The 15,969-nt window shown below is 46.6% G+C and overlaps 1 protein-coding gene across 1 annotated transcript in view; it reads left to right on the forward strand.

Moving 5' to 3' along the window:
* The first annotated feature begins 5,480 nt into the window (after positions 1–5,480).
* Positions 5,481–15,969, forward strand: part of samd11 (sterile alpha motif domain containing 11) — a 71,813-nt gene continuing 61,324 nt past the window's right edge. Inside the window, 3 exon segments of the mRNA XM_077514967.1 lie at positions 5,481–5,504; positions 5,507–6,179; positions 7,544–7,635. Of these exon segments, the coding sequence (XP_077371093.1) occupies positions 5,481–5,504; positions 5,507–6,179; positions 7,544–7,635 (789 nt within the window).

The following is a 15,969-nucleotide window of genomic DNA, read 5'->3' on the forward strand; positions in this document are numbered from 1 at the left end:
CTCGGTCTGCCAAAGCGTACAGGACTTTCAAATCGCTTTGCGCCAAGTCTTTGATCCAGAAAACAATGACCGAGAGAAGGCACGAGCACTGAGCCGACTTCAGCAAGGCAACGAAGCTGTCAGCGACTATGCAGTTCGCTTTCGAACGTTGGCAACGAACAGTGGCTGGAACGCCATCGCACTTCACGACCATTTTTTGAAAGGACTCTCACCTGCCATTCAAGAGCTTCTGGTTCCCGTAGAGCTCCCCGCGGACTTGGACGCCTTGATTTCCCTCACCATCCGGACCGATCATCGTCGCCAGGAGCTGGCCAAGATCGGCGGACCGCGAAGGAGGGAGGAACCTATCCCCTGGACGCGGACACCGGAGGCCAGAAGGCCGCGATTCATCGCTCCTTCCCGACCGGAACCAGGAGAGGTGGACCTCGCTAGCGACGAACCCATGCAACTGGGAAGGGCTCGGCTTTCGCCGGAGGAGAGGCAGCGCCGACGCCGAGAGGGCCGCTGCTACTATTGTGGTGGTCTTGGGCACTTGGTGGAATCCTGCACCACAAAGGCTCACTCTCCGGTGAGTCCTCCGTCACCCCGACCCGCCAAGAATCACAGACTTACGCCAATTCAGATAATCCACCACAATGTCACCATAGATCTGTCAGCCCTCATCGACTCCGGATCCGACGAAAGTCTCATGGACTGGGAGCTCGTAAAGCAAATACGAGCCTCCACCGAACCCCTTTCTTTGACCATCCAGGCTCGAGCGCTGAATGGCAAGGAGCTCTTCCAAATCACCCACATTACTGAACCTCTGGAAGTCCGAATCGGACCTCACTTCGAGACTCTCCGTTTCCATGTTTTCCACGCCGCTTCCCCTACTTTGGTTCTGGGACACCCTTGGCTGTGTCTACATGGTCCCAGAATCGACTGGAACACTGGAGTTGTGCTGGAGTGGGGAAAAGACTGCAGCTCTCACAGGTTGGAACAACCCGCACCCCGAAACTCCACAGCCCAGGTTCACCAGGTGACTCTCGTCCCACCGGCTCAAGAAGAGTACCCGAACTTGCACACTGTTCCCTCCTGCTACCACCATCTGCGGGAGGTCTTCAGCAAGACCAAAGCCATGACTCTCCCTCCACACCGCCCATATGATTGCCCGATCGATCTGATTCCCGGCTCAACCATTCCCAAGGGGAGACTGTACTCGGTCTCTGGACCCGAACGCCAAGCCATGAACAGTTACATTGACGAATCCTTGAAAGCCGGCCTCATCCGACCGTCTTCCTCGCCTGCAGGAGCAGGCTTCTTCTTTGTGAGCAAGAAGGATGGATCCCTACGCCCATGCATTGACTACAGCCCCTTGAATGACATCACGGTCAAGAACCGGTACCCATTGCCATTGATGTCCTCTGTGTTTGACCAGTTGCAACAAGCTAGAATCTTCACAAAGCTCGATCTCCGCAACGCCTATCACCTCATCCGGATCCGCGAGGGAGATGAGTGGAAAACTGGTTTTAACACGCCCCGGGGACATTACGAGTACCTCGTCATGCCTTTCGGACTCACCAATGCACCAGCAGTCTTTCAGGCCATGATTAATGAGGTACTAAAGGACTTTATTGATCACTTCGTGTACGTTTACTTGGACGACATACTAATATACTCTCCTGACCTAACGAGCCATCGAAACCACGTGAACCGAGTCTTGCAACGCCTGCTGGATCACCGGCTTTACGTGAAAGCAGAAAAGAGCCTGTTCCACGTCAACACCATCTCCTTCTTGGGATTCGTCGTGTCACCCGGAAAAGTGGAGATGGAAGCGGACAAGGTCAGCGCCGTGAGAGATTGGCCCACGCCGGACTCACGAAAGAAGGTGCAACAATTCCTCGGATTCGCCAACTTCTACCGGCGATTTATCAGAAACTTCAGCACCATTGCCGCCCCTCTGCACGCCTTGACCTCCCCACAGGTTCGATTTAGGTGGAACACGGAAGCAGAAAGAGCATTCAAGGACTTAAAGGCTCGCTTCACCAATGCGCCAATCCTCAGAGTCCCTGACCCCAAACGCCAGTTCGTGGTGGAGGTGGACGCCTCGAGTATTGGAATTGGGGCAGTACTGTCTCAGCGTTGTCAGGAGGACGGCAAGACACATCCCTGCGCCTTCCTCTCACGAAAATTATCTAAAGCAGAACGCAACTACTCAGTCGGTGATCGGGAGCTCCTAGCTGTAAAGGTGGCTCTCGAAGAGTGGAGACACTGGTTGGAAGGCGCCGAACTCCCCTTCGTGATCTGGACCGACCACCGAAATCTGGAATACCTACGCCAGGCCAAAAGACTCAACCCTCGACAGGCCAGATGGTCTTTGTTTTTTAACCGCTTCGTTTTCTCTCTGACCTACAGACCCGGCAGTAAGAACGTCAAGGCTGACGCTTTGTCAAGAATTCACGAGTCCGAACCACTGGAAGCCGAGCCTGAGACCATTCTGCCCCGGGACTGCATAGTCGGGGCCATGATGTGGCAAATTGAGGACGACGTCAAAGAGGCACTACGGAACGTCACTCCCCCCACGTCATGCCCACCACGCCGACTCTTTGTGCCTGAGGAACTGAGGGCCCAGGTAATACACTGGGCCCATACTTCACGATTATTTTGCCATCCTGGAGTCCGCAGGACCATGTATGCTGTCGCCCGGAGATTCTGGTGGCCGGCAATGGAGACCACAATCAAGGACTACGTAGCTGCCTGTCCTACCTGTGCCCGCAACAAGACGTCAAACCAGTCCCGGATGGGTCTACTCCAGCCACTACCAATCCCATCCAGACCATGGGCGGAAATTTCAGTGGATTTTGTGACCGGACTACCACCATCCCAGGGTAAAACCACAATCCTCACAGTCGTCGACAGATTCTCTAAGATGGTTCGTTTCATCCCATTAACCAAGCTCCCATCCGCCAAGACCACAGCCGACATCATGATCCACCACATATTCAGGTTTTATGGTTTCCCCTTACACATCGTTTCCGACCGTGGACCACAGTTCGTCTCCCGTTTTTGGACTCAATTTTGTAAAGCCCTAGGTGCCAAAGCTAACCTGACTTCTGGGTACCATCCTGAGGCCAATGGGCAGGCAGAACGGCTGAACCAGCAGCTCGAAACCGGTCTCCGATGCCTCGTCTCCCAGAACCCGACAACCTGGAGCAAGTATCTAGTATGGGTCGAGCTCGCGCACAACTCTTTGCCCACATCTGCCACAGGTCTCACCCCTTTTAAATGCGTCCACGGCTACGATCCGCCATTCTTCGCCGAACTGGAAGAGGAGGCAACGGTCCCCTCGGTCAAGGCCATGATCCGTCGGTGCCACAAGGTCTGGTCGGCGGCCCGGACGGCGCTTCAACGCCAGGGAGACCGGGTGAAGAGGGCCGCCGACCGGAAGAGGAGACCGGCACCAGAATACCGCCCAGGCCAGCGAGTTTGGCTATCAGCCAAACACCTCAGGCTCAAGGTACCATGTCCAAAGTTGGCCCCGCGCTTTGTGGGGCCTTTTCCAGTAACCAAGTCCATAGGTCCCGCCGCCGTTCGACTCCGCCTGCCAAGATCCCTCAGAGTTCATCCAACATTCCATGTCAGTCAAGTCAAGCCGGTCCACGAAAGCTCACTTGTGCCCTCCGAACCCGACCCACCCCCCCCAGAGATGGTTGAAGGCGGCCCCGTTTACAAGGTCAGGAAACTCTTAGATGTGCGTAATCGGGGCCGCGGAAGACAATACCTAGTCGACTGGGAGGGGTACGGCCCGGAGGAAAGACAATGGGTCCCCTCCCGGTTCATCGTTGATCCCTCTTTAATTGATGATTTTTATGCTGAACACCCTGACATTCCTGGGCCGTCAAGAGCCGGCCGTTGAGGGGGGGGGTACTGTCACGCCGCCACCAGGCGTGGCGGTTCATGCTTTTATTTTTGTGTCTCTGTTTCCCGTTTTACTTTGAAATCCTTACTCTCCTCTCACCCCAGGTCACTTGCCCTTCCTGCCGCTCACTCATTACCGGTCCCCGCTCATGATTATCACCACCTGCCACCAATCAACCCACACAATAAAAGCCAGCTGCATTCTCCCCTCAGTGCCGAAGTGTCACCGTCAGTGCATGGAAGCGTCCTCAGTCCTTATGTCCTCGTTCATGTTGCCTAGCGTTGTTGCCTTGTTTTTGTGCCTTTTCCTCCCTTTTGGAGCGCCTTTAGTTACCCCTTTTGCCTTGAGCCCTTTTTCCTCCCTAGCGGAGCGCTTTCTGTTGTCCCCAGTACCTTTTGCCTGTTTTTTCCTCCCTAGTGGAGCGCTTTTTGTTCTCCACTTTTTCCCCTCCCTGTTCTCCTCTCAGTTTGAGAGGAGACCTTTGTTGGCCGGAAATAAACCTGCTGCCTTGGTGGCCTACCTTACGCCTGCGTCTGAGTCCTACTTGTCCTCGCCTTGTCAAATACAAGCCATTTTGTGGCATCTTGGTCTCAAGGAACTATGTCGAAATGAATAAAGGCGCTTCATTTAGACAAAAATCATGCTTTGCTGCCTTCTTGTGGCTGCTCAGTGCCAAGGAACTATGTTGAAGTGAAGAGAGGAGTTTCGTTTGAACAAAATGAGTGTTGCGATATCTATAGGAAATTATAAACATTTTTATGAAGGCCATTAATCACTGAGTTTTTGTTATTCCCGGCAGGGCTTGGTCCCTAAAAATTGTGGTTGGATGCTGTCAATGCCATTCTCATTAATGTGAAGTGTTTTTGGTACCTGTATTAAGACGTGTGTCTGACATTATGAGCAGATCTCACTTATTCTCATTGGTTATTAAAAAGGAATGCATTTAAACCAAAGCAAATTACGCTAAATTATTTAATTTTGCGGAGAGAAAAAAGTAACAGTGTCTGAAGTTTTCAAATGTGGAGGCATCGCATCATGACAATGACTTGCATCCATCTGCAAGTGTAAGTCAAACTTGTCCCATGCTCACTCTTAAAACTTGTCCTTTATTTGAGTCTACATGGCGTCGTCCGTCGCGGGCCCCCCTCCACTGCTGGCTGCCGCCGAGCCTCCGCGGTTTAAATGGGCCAAGTTGAGACGCGGCGGTGAGTGCAAATCTTGTTTGGTCTGCGTCTGTGAACTTCAGCCTGACTCCACTCAAACACACGCACACGCAGACACACACACACACTGGCGTTAAAAAAAAAATCCCGCAAAACTTTAAACTATGGTTTTGCAAAAATGCAACCCAAATGTACCTAGAACGTTAATGTACAGATATACGCGTGGTGTGCTGAAGCGAAACACGAGTGTCACCGCAGAAATAATTTCCAGTCCAAGCCAAGGCAATAAATCATTTAAAAAGGGGGGGGCGGGGGGCAGGGCGAGGAAGTGCGCGCGTTAATGATCCCCGTATGCAGCATCATGTCCGCGCCCGGCGCGCGCAGCGTGTTAGGTATTAGCAGAGAGTATGTGTGGGTGCATGTGGGAGGTAGGAAGCAGTAGGAAGCTGTGGGGCTGGCGGAGAGCGCTGCCGCCGCTGCGAGCGTCACACTGCTGAATGGGAATCTACCCGGCAACTCCAGCAGACCGCCGTCTCATCCGCGCGCCCTGCGTAAAACCAAGTGTGGCTCGGGCCGACCCGCAGGCGGCGAGCGCGCTCAGCAGCTCGGCTCGGACGTCCACTTTTCCCGCACTTGTTCCCGACTTGCGGCTCACAGCAGCGGCATGCCTGCCATCAAGAAGGAGCGCCTGGACGGCGACGACATGGCTTTGGCCGCCTTCAACCAGTCCGAATACTTGGCCCCTTTAAATGCCGCCGCGATCCCCGTGGTGACCCCGCACCCGCCGCCTTACGAGCACATTTTGGCCCACCACCGCGCGTACTTGGGGCTCCACGACTCGACGCTGCATCACCAGCACCTCCAGCACGCCACGGACGACTTGATGCTGGAGCGGTTCTCCTCCATCCCGGACTTCCAGCCCTTCTTTGACAACGGCGAGCCGTGCATCGAGGTGGAGTGCGGCGAAAACAAAGCTTTGCTTTATATTAACAAACTATGTCAAGGCAGCAAAGGACCCTCCATTAAATACAGGGGCGAGTGGCTCACTCCTAACGAGTTCCAGTTTGTCAGTGGCCGGGAGACAGCCAAAGACTGGAAGCGGAGTATTCGACACAAAGGTAAGCGGTAGCATCACTGGGAGCGGATACATTTAAGCTCACTTTTGTTTAGCCGAGTGGCGTTATTAGATGAGCCAAGGCAAAGTTCCACTTCACAAGAGCAAGAGTCAAGAGGGCTAAAGAGGAAAACGGGACGACTAAATTACTTTTACTCCTCTTGGTTGGTGTCCTAAGCCATGTTGTAAAGTCGGTGATAGTTTCATTAAAACTGTTTTGTTGTCGTCCACTTTCTATTGCTATGGTCAGTTAGAGCTGCTTTATTAAGTCATGCTTATGGCAGGGATTCCCAAACTGTGGTGTGTTCACCCATGAGGGTACCAGTGTGCTACATTGTTTTCCCCAGACTCCCTTTCCACCAAAATAAGACTGCTAATTTTGTAATGTAATGGTTGGTCATATTTGTATATGAACCAACTTTAATGGCTAATAAGGGGTTTGTTTTTTTCATAGGGGGTACACCAACTCTGCCTTTTAAAGTTTGTGACTTCACTGGAACACTATCAAACAAGCGATATTTGAAAATTTACCATTTCTACCACAGCAATTTATCTCAAGAATGCGTATTTAGTCACCAAATTTTAAGTGGTGATTTTTATTCTCTAATTATAGAAGTATGTGTTTTTTTTTTAAATTTTTTAAATTATATATATATATATATATATATATATATATATATATATATATATATATATATATATATATATATATATATATATATTTTTTTTATTTATTTATTTTTTATTTTTTTTTGGAATGGTTGGATGCTGCCAATAGATAGATTTGTTGTTCTTACGTATGGCCATGATGGTCGGCATGCACTTCCTCTGGCCGCCATTGGAAGCCACTGGCGGTCGACAAGTTTGCTTTTTGAATCTCTACCTTAGGGCAGTGGTACCCAAACTCGGGTGTGCTCACCTGCAGGGGTGACAGTGTGACGTCAAAAGTGTTCATATGAACATCGCCGCCATGAAATGGACGTAATAAAACATCAAACAACTTGAATGAGGCTTTATTTGGATTTTTGAGAGGGGTTATGCAAGCTTTGTTGAAATGGCTGAAAAAGTTTAGGATAAACCGTTTTTAACCACGTGAGATGTCACAGTGTACCATTTCTACCACTAAACGCATTACAACCAGGGTGGGGTGACAAGCTCAGATGTGTTGGTGGGTTTGGGCCAGGGTCACCCCCAGGCCAGGAGTGATCAACCAAATGGTAATGACAAAATAGGGATCCCCATTGCATGTTCTTGCTGGTGGGCTATAAGAACATAAAAAGCACTGTTGATATTCTATCATGTGTTGTAGCTGTGATGCGTTCAGGTTCTTTCCACCCACTCGGAACATCTCGTTTGTTTGTGTTGCAGGAAAAAGTCTCAAGACACTCATGTCCAAAGGAATCTTACAGGTGCATCCTCCAATCTGTGATTGTCCAGGTTGCCGAATCTCCTCTCCCGTGGTAGGGATATTTCATCTCCTGTCAATTATTATTATTATTATTATTATTATTATTTTTGTGTTTGTGCGCGCGTCTGACTTAGATGAGCAATGTTGGGACTCTTGATATTTGGCTTGAACTAGTTTACACTCAATATAGAAAATTTTTCCCACTTTTGTTATGGCTCAGTTAAAGAGAAGGTCAACCCAAAAATTGTCTTTTCAAAAATATGTTGTATGTGCCCCCTCTAGTCTAACCACGACATTCTGATTAATGTTGCATTTGTGGAATATGAGCGAAGAAGCAAAATCCACCCGTTTTTATCCATCTCTGGGGGGGGGGGGCGGCCATTTTGCCACTTGCTGTCGACTGAAAATGACATCAAAGTTGCTCAGGTCTCAGGTAACAACCAATCACGGCTCAGCTTCAGAAAACAGGTGAGCCGTGATTGGTCGTTACCTGAGCAACTGTGATGTCAGTCAACCTCAGTCAACAGTAAGTGACAAAATGGCCGCCCCCTGAAATTGATAAAACAAGTGAATTTTACTGCTTGATTATATTCCACAAATGAAATATTAATCAGAATGTTGCATTTGGAGTAGTGGGGGCACATAGAACATACTATTGTAAATAATTGTATTCAGTACAAATGTAAGAACTTTTGTCAAGTGATTCAGTTTTGTCTTTAAAAGTCATGTTTTGGCAAAGCTATACTCTTCAGTTGGCCACAGCGTTTCCGCCGTGTGCGTGGAGGTGGGATAGAGATAATTTTGTTCGAAACATTAATAGTGCGGATATCTGTAAACTAGAAATGTGCTTCAGAAGTATACTTTGTGTTCCTCCCATTGTATTCCTGTTACTACCTCACAGCCAACAAATCACAGGACAGCCGTGTGTCTTGCTCCGCCCACTGTTGTGACTAAACCAAAGGATGGCAAAAAATATTATATCACAACTCAAAACGGAGAAATAAATGGTAGCAAATTGCAGTGGTGCTGATGAATAGGACTGAAGACCACCCGATGTAGTTTGTGTGAGAAAGCAGCAACAGATATTTCATTGCTGTGTTTGTGTTGTCGCCCAGTTGCATGATGGGTAAGCGTGTTTGCCTTTGTTTATAACCTTTCCGCTGAAGACCCTACAGGCACACTGTGACAGATTTGACAGTAATTTTCTCTCAGCGTGAATAGCGAATGCACTTCCAGCCTTTCAAAGACGCCGAGCATCAAACGGCCATTTATCCCGAGACAACGAGCTGTCTGGCTTTTCGCGTGCTTGCGTGTTTTGCGTTGACTGTCGGTCACTGTTCAGGCAGCCTCCTCACCTGGCTGACAAGCTCTTGTTTGCCCGCGCCGTCCCCCAGGGCCTGACTGGGGGCCGATGCCAAACCTGGAGGCCCCGCAGATGTGTCACGATTACGGCATCGGCTTTCTGTGCGTGTGTCAGCTTTGCGCAAGATCACGCACACACACACGCACACACGGCAGATCTGTTCACACAGGTGCGCCGAGTTGTGGGTCTGCATGTGTGTGTTTTCATCAATGTGGCGCGCATCTGTTGTCGCTCCCGAGCCCTAATCTTGAGGGAAGGGTGTAAGAGGCTTAGCGAGCTACTGAGTGTGGCTACCGCTGATTATTGTGTGTGAGACACGCAAGGCGAAGGCACGTTAGATAAGATGGAGGTGTTTGAGTGATACAGGTAAACTGGCGACATTTTCACAAGTGCACTTCCTAAAAACAGTGCTGGGCCCAAGTCCAGCCAATGGCTGGGAAAACAGAAAGCGTTGTCACTATTGAATGTAATAGTAGGGATGGGCGAGGACCAATGCCAGGTATCGATATTGTGCTGATACACAGCCTTATTTCAAGGTATCAGTGCTCGTGATGGCTATAATAATACAATGCTATAACGCGATCATGCCATATTGGGATATATGGGGTTTTCTTTAAAATAATCTGTCAGTGTATTTATTGGGAAATTTTATCTATCAAAAGTACTAGTGATATCAATACGTATCACTGAATTCTGTACTCAAGGTTTCAGTTCTCCTACTGGTATCAGTCTGAAAAAAATCAAACATGGCTATTTTTTAAATTGTTTGTCCTATTGATTATTCAATCGTTAATAATCAAATAATTGGATACAATTTTATTTAGTGTTGAAGTGTATTACGTAACCATTTTTTTTTTTTTTACTGTTTACTATTACTGTTTATTGCTGATTTAGTATAGTTTAGTGATTAAAAAAAACACAACTAAACAACAAGCAACGTCACACGAGAGGGCTTGATATTGTAGTTACTAACCTTTTTGAAAGTCATTCACTTACTATTTCGGTCGTTGTTTTCCAAAATAAAAGCCCGTGCAAATGTCTTATTTTCATGAAACACAAAAGATAGTCTGCTTTCATAAAGGACTCAAGAAATCAGAGAGTAATTGATGTTGAGTGGCTGTAATCAGAGGATTTGACCATTCTAAGTTTAAAAAAAAAAAAAAAGATTTCTCCTTGATTTGGTCATTAATGACGGCGTATTATGGCCATGTATATGTATATATACTTTTTTTTTTTTTAGAGGGAGTGTAACGTTCAAAGAAAAACAACTCACAAATTTACGACAAACTTGCATATTTGTGACATTATAAAGTGGCAAATTTCCAAGAAAAAAAACTCATAAATTCACAAGAAATATACTCACAGGTTTGTGAAATATGCAAGTTTATTTCTCATGAATTTAGTTTTTTTTTTCCCCACGCAAATTTCCGCCTTATGATGACGTAAACTGAGCTTTTTCAAGTAAATATTTGATTTTTTTTTCTCACAAATTTGCAACTTTGTAATGTCACAAATATCCGATTTTTTTCCGTAAATTTGTGAGTTTTTTTCCTCAAAATATTATCCCACCCTCTAAAAAATGTATGTGACGCTAATAAACTGTTGTAGGTAATTGATACGACGGCGTATTTAGGGCCACGTAGAAATATGTTTTTTTTAGAGGGCGGGGGCAATATAGCGAGAAAAAAAGAGTGGCAAATTTGCCACTTTTTTTCTCATCGCGCTCAAATATTCAACAAAACGTCTGACTTCGGGTTCGGATTCACACCTTGAGCATGGAAGAATGTTATATGAACGGAACATTAAGCCTTAATATTTTATTTTAATGCTGTTCAAACATGAAACAGATTACAACCTCTATAAGACTGAAATTTCAGATAAATAAATAATACATTTTCATATAAATCTTACACTCTACAAGCTTACTGATTAGTATTTTCTAAATTTGAATGAAAAAAAATCGCAACAATCGACTTATAAATTCGTATCGGGATTAATCGGTATCGAATCGAATCGTGACCTGTGAATCGCGATACGAATCGAATCGTCAGGTACTAGGCAATTCACACCCCTAATATATATATATATATATATATATATATATATATATATATATATATATATATATATATATTTCTACGTGGCCCTAATACGCCGTTGTATAATTGATTAGTTGTTGATGAATGAACTAATTTCACCTATAAAACAGATGCAGTGTAATTTCTTTATTCCACGGAGGATTTGAACATCTCAGCATGTTTGCACGCAAGCGCCGGTTCATCGTTGATTGACTTTTGGCTTGTCCCGGCACGTCCTCTTCAACCTCAATTTGCAGACGTGATGGAGTGAAACGTCGCTATTGACGTAAGCGGGGGTACGAAGGCCCGAAGCTTGTTGTTGTTATGGTCCTCGTTTCCTCATCTGGCGGTGAAGCCTGAAGTTTAACCCGGCGAGTGAATACCACCATGACGCCTCAGGACACCCACGTGCACAGTGTGCATGCACGCACACAGACACACACGCGCTCCCGCTCGCACGCACACGCCGGCGAAAGAATGTCAGCAGTTTTCACGCGAGGGCGGCGAGGGTGAGACGGCGGAGGGAAGGCAGCGGGGCTTGTATGGCCTCTATGGCGTCGCTCCCCCTCCCCTCTGACTCCCCTCAGGGCATGGCAGCCAGCACTCCATGACCCCCCTCCCCTCTTCCATCTCTCCCTCGCACACACTATACGCCTGCCTACTGACACAAATTACCTCATGCAGACATTTATTTTGAAAGTTTGACAGCTGAACTTTAAGTGATCTCGCTTCGCTATAGGCATGAGGCGAGCTTTCGTAAAGAAAAAAAAAAAAAAGGTGCAGCTGGTGGGAAGACGTTCCACCTGCCTGCTCAAGCCTCGTTCAAGATAATTGCAGCGTCAGCGCCGACTGGAGCTCTTTGTCATGTTGGCACACAAACGCTTTGACAGTTAGTGATTAAATTATGTGTAACGTCATGTGCTCGCACTTGAGTGATTGATAGAATGCTGATTGCCCCGTAGCCTCATGTGTGATCATCAGGTGGTTAAGTTGCTTAATGGACGTATTAAATCGGGGTAACTGTGACCATAAAAGACAGAAACTTTACTGCGGAAGGTTAATCCTGTGGCCTTCGCTCTAAATGTGCTGTTTGTTCACTTTTATGTGTGCGTGCGGGTGAGCCCAGGGTGGCCGGCTGATTAGCAAGCTGCGTGTGCATGCGTGTGTTTTCGTCTCCTCCCGGGAGAGCTCGGCTTCCTCTACTCTGTTATTTCAGCGGAACTGGCGGAGGATGGGAGGAAATTACAGTCGCCTCCTCTGGCTCATAAATTATGAAATTATGACCTCCTGGTTACTGGACAATGCACTTTACCAACTGTGCCACCGAGCAGTATCAGACACCTGGTAATGATAATAAGTTATATGTATGGAAGTGGGCATGGAAAGTGATACTTAGAAAAAGTTCACTGTCTGTCCCATTGAAAATGAATGGGGGAAAAGTTGATATTTAACGTTAAATTGTGCGAATACTGTAAGTAATGTGAAATCAGATGATATATACCCCGGGAGGTGTGAATTTTTTTTAAGCAAGTTGACATTTGAGCAGTGTAAATCGGAAATATTGTGTGGGAGTTGTTGCACGGCAAAAAAGTGTGGACAATAAAAACCACAATAACATATCTCAACATTATTGTGGGAATGCTTCAGCATTCCCACAATAATGTTGAAAAATTGCAAGCATATTCTTGTTACCACACCACTTCTTGCAATAACTTGAATGATAGTTGAACAACTTCTTATCCTTGACTTCTGATTTCAAAAGTAGTTATTCAACATTTTTTGTGTCAGCATTTCCATGGTTTCACAGACTACGTTAACATGCAGTCAATATTTGGCTTTAGGTACAAATTTAGGTTTCTGAAATATTCAGGATAACATGTTAACATGCATCAGCGGACAGAGTTACTCCCCTATACATATCCTGATCAATATTATATTCATTTCACCAATAAAATAGCCGTTTCCCTACTGGCTTCAAAAGTGAAGTTCATAGTTCAACATTTTTTTTTTTTACCTCCGTTTGTCAGCATGCTTGATAACAATCCTGATCTTAAGTATCAGGTGTGTTGGTCGTCTAAAACTTGCAGGACTCCGGACCTCGAGGACCGAAATTGGTGAACCCTGCTGGACACACACTTTGGCATTTTTGCCGGCGAGACAGAAAATAATGCAACAAAGAACTCAATGAATTCAAGGGAGTGGCAACGTAAGATGGCCGCCACACATACAAGTAGTCCAGACCAAGATTCCTTGTGAATAGCGCATGTGCAGAAAACAAATCAAAGTTCCATTCAAAGGAGGTACAGTGATACCTCGGCTGACGAACGCTTTAGCTCACGAACTTTTCGCCTCACGAACATTAAATTCGCTAGAATTTAGTCTCTGCTGACGAACTACTTTTCGGCGGACGAACCAAACCACGCGGTCGAACAGCACCACGGTGGCGGCCACGAGAAGCTGACGCATGCTCACGGCGTCCCAGTTCGTCACCCCCTTTCTTTTAGTGCGGACGCGGTTTGTGTTTGATAGACATTTTGAGTGTACTTTTGCTATTATGGGACCGAAAAAGACCCCACCACAGGCTAGTGTTAAGCCTAATGCTTACCAGCGAGGGACGGCGATTCGGCGGCGCGTTTGCATTGTAGTCAATGGAGTTCGCGCCACTAAAAAAAGCGAAGGTGCCATCACGTACCTCAAAAAAGGAGAAAATCGTGCCACGGCTGTTTAGTCCCAGGAAAGAAGTGATAGGAGTTGGCGGTGCTCACTTTTTGTTGACTCGCTAAAGTGCTCCACTTCCTTGTTCACCATGGGACACACCTCCTCCGCTCCGGTGAGCACGAAAGCGCGAATGAGCGGCAACCGTTCCATAAACACTCTATGGCGGTGAAACGCTCGCGAATGAAGTAAGTCTACCATTGCTACTATCCTTAAGAACTACCATCACAAAGTAAAATAAAACGACTTTATTATACAGTACAATTTATTTCTTTAATTACAATACAATAGCACATTTATTATACATAAAATAAGGTATATTTTTGTGTAGTTTTAAGGCTTATTTAGTAGAAAATTATGTTTTATAGGGACCTGGGAACGGATTATTCTCATTTTAATGGTTTCTTATGGGAAATAAATGTTCGGAAGAAGAACTTTTCGGCTTACACACACTCTCTGGGAACCAATTAAGTTCGTGAGCCGAGGTATCACTGTATATACATATGCGTTTATTTGACTAATTATTCAGGTTCCTCAAGACTGTTATTCGTATTTTTAAAAACCCGAATAAGAGCATATTCGTTTTGCATGTTATCGAAGTCACTGTGGCCCTCAACAAAAATGAGTTTTACACACCTGAGCTAGATACTTTTTCTTTCTTTGCAATAAAAGCCACCAGCGATTGTTGTGAAAACTCTTCTTCCCAACATCTGTGGGCACGTGCTGTTTCGACATGTGACTTGCACTATGGTTGTCGTCACATTGCGCACACTCCTGTACCATCTCCTGCCATTCGTTAGCAACAAGCGGCAACAAGAACACTTGAAGGACGTAAAATTGGCTGTTAGTCAGCAAGGTAATACAAATCACACATGATCATGGTAATGCCAAAAAACGTATTGTATGTATGAACAACTTTTGGATTATTATTGATAGAAGATGACGGAAAGTCAGATAATGAGTGGATGAATTAAATTGTTGGAAGATAAATGAGTGCAATCTGAGTTTATCTTGGCTGCCTTTGCATGACGTAACTGATGATTCCAAACGATTGCATTCCATCGAGGTGGTGTGAGCGTGTGCGTGACTAAACCTCATCAAAGTGCTTGTTTAAACCTCGAGGAGGTGTCGTTTTAGTGGTGCTTTTAATTAATTGTCACGAAACTCAACTTTAGGTGTGTTTGTGATACAACCTAGTCTTCGCCTACACTTCCGCCGTCACAAAGATCCAGTAGCAACCTGTCTGGAAAGCTCCCCCGCGGTGGTCTCGGCGGTCCAATCCAAACACGCAGGCGGCGGGAGAATGAGGGAGGGGGAGGAGGGAAGCGAAGGGCGGTGGTGTGTTTGGAGACAAGAGGGACAGGGGAGCGTGAGAGGCGCGTTGGCACGCTTGACTGCACCACCACTGACCTCCCAGCGCCGCTCCAGCACTACCGCCCCCCCTTCCCCCCGCCTCGCCGCCCTCTCGCCCTCTGTGCACCGCCGCCCCCGCCCGTCACCGCGAACCCCCCTGCAGCAACACCCCCCACACACTCTCCCCTCCCCCTTCCCCCTTTTGCCCTGTGCCGCTCCATTGGGCTGAAACTGCCGCTCGGCTCAGCGCGCGTGGGCCAAGGGTGCAGATGAATGCGTGCGTGCGTGTGTGTGTCTTTGTTTTGGTGTGTGCGTGTGGGAAGGTGGGGGACTTGGTCGCATGCCTGCCCGCCTCACGAAGCTTTCTCACTTTTCTTTACTCCGTTTTCAAAAAGCCTAAAATCAACAAAGTTTTGTCCATTATTTGGGTTGTTCCTAATATGTTGATATGCCTTGACTTCCGTGTTCAGTTTGTTCCGTGAGGAAGGTCATAACACGGTTTACTCATTTACATTTCCCGTACTGAAATATTTCAGACTGTCACACTGTGTTGGACAAAAGCAAAATAAAACACAATATAAAAACAATTATAGAGAAATAATGTTTTACAATGTGTTAATGTACGCTCTGTAGTATTTATACATTGTATGCAGTGTTGGTGTTCCTTTAATGCGCATGGCCTTTTGAGTAATGTTGGGAGTCGACTGGAGTCCTTGTGAATGTTCTCATTTTTTGTTTGTGTGTTTTACTGTCTTTCCATTCAATAAATAGCTGAAAGTGCTTCAGTGACTGGGGCTGTCCTTGCCCTCATGTAAAGGCATTACAGTACCTTAATTGCTCCATTTTCTCATCACGTCATTTCACTTTGCATACCTTA

The sequence above is a fragment of the Festucalex cinctus genome, chromosome 2, assembly GCF_051991245.1.
Source record: "Festucalex cinctus isolate MCC-2025b chromosome 2, RoL_Fcin_1.0, whole genome shotgun sequence".
Lineage (NCBI taxonomy): Eukaryota > Metazoa > Chordata > Actinopteri > Syngnathiformes > Syngnathidae > Festucalex > Festucalex cinctus.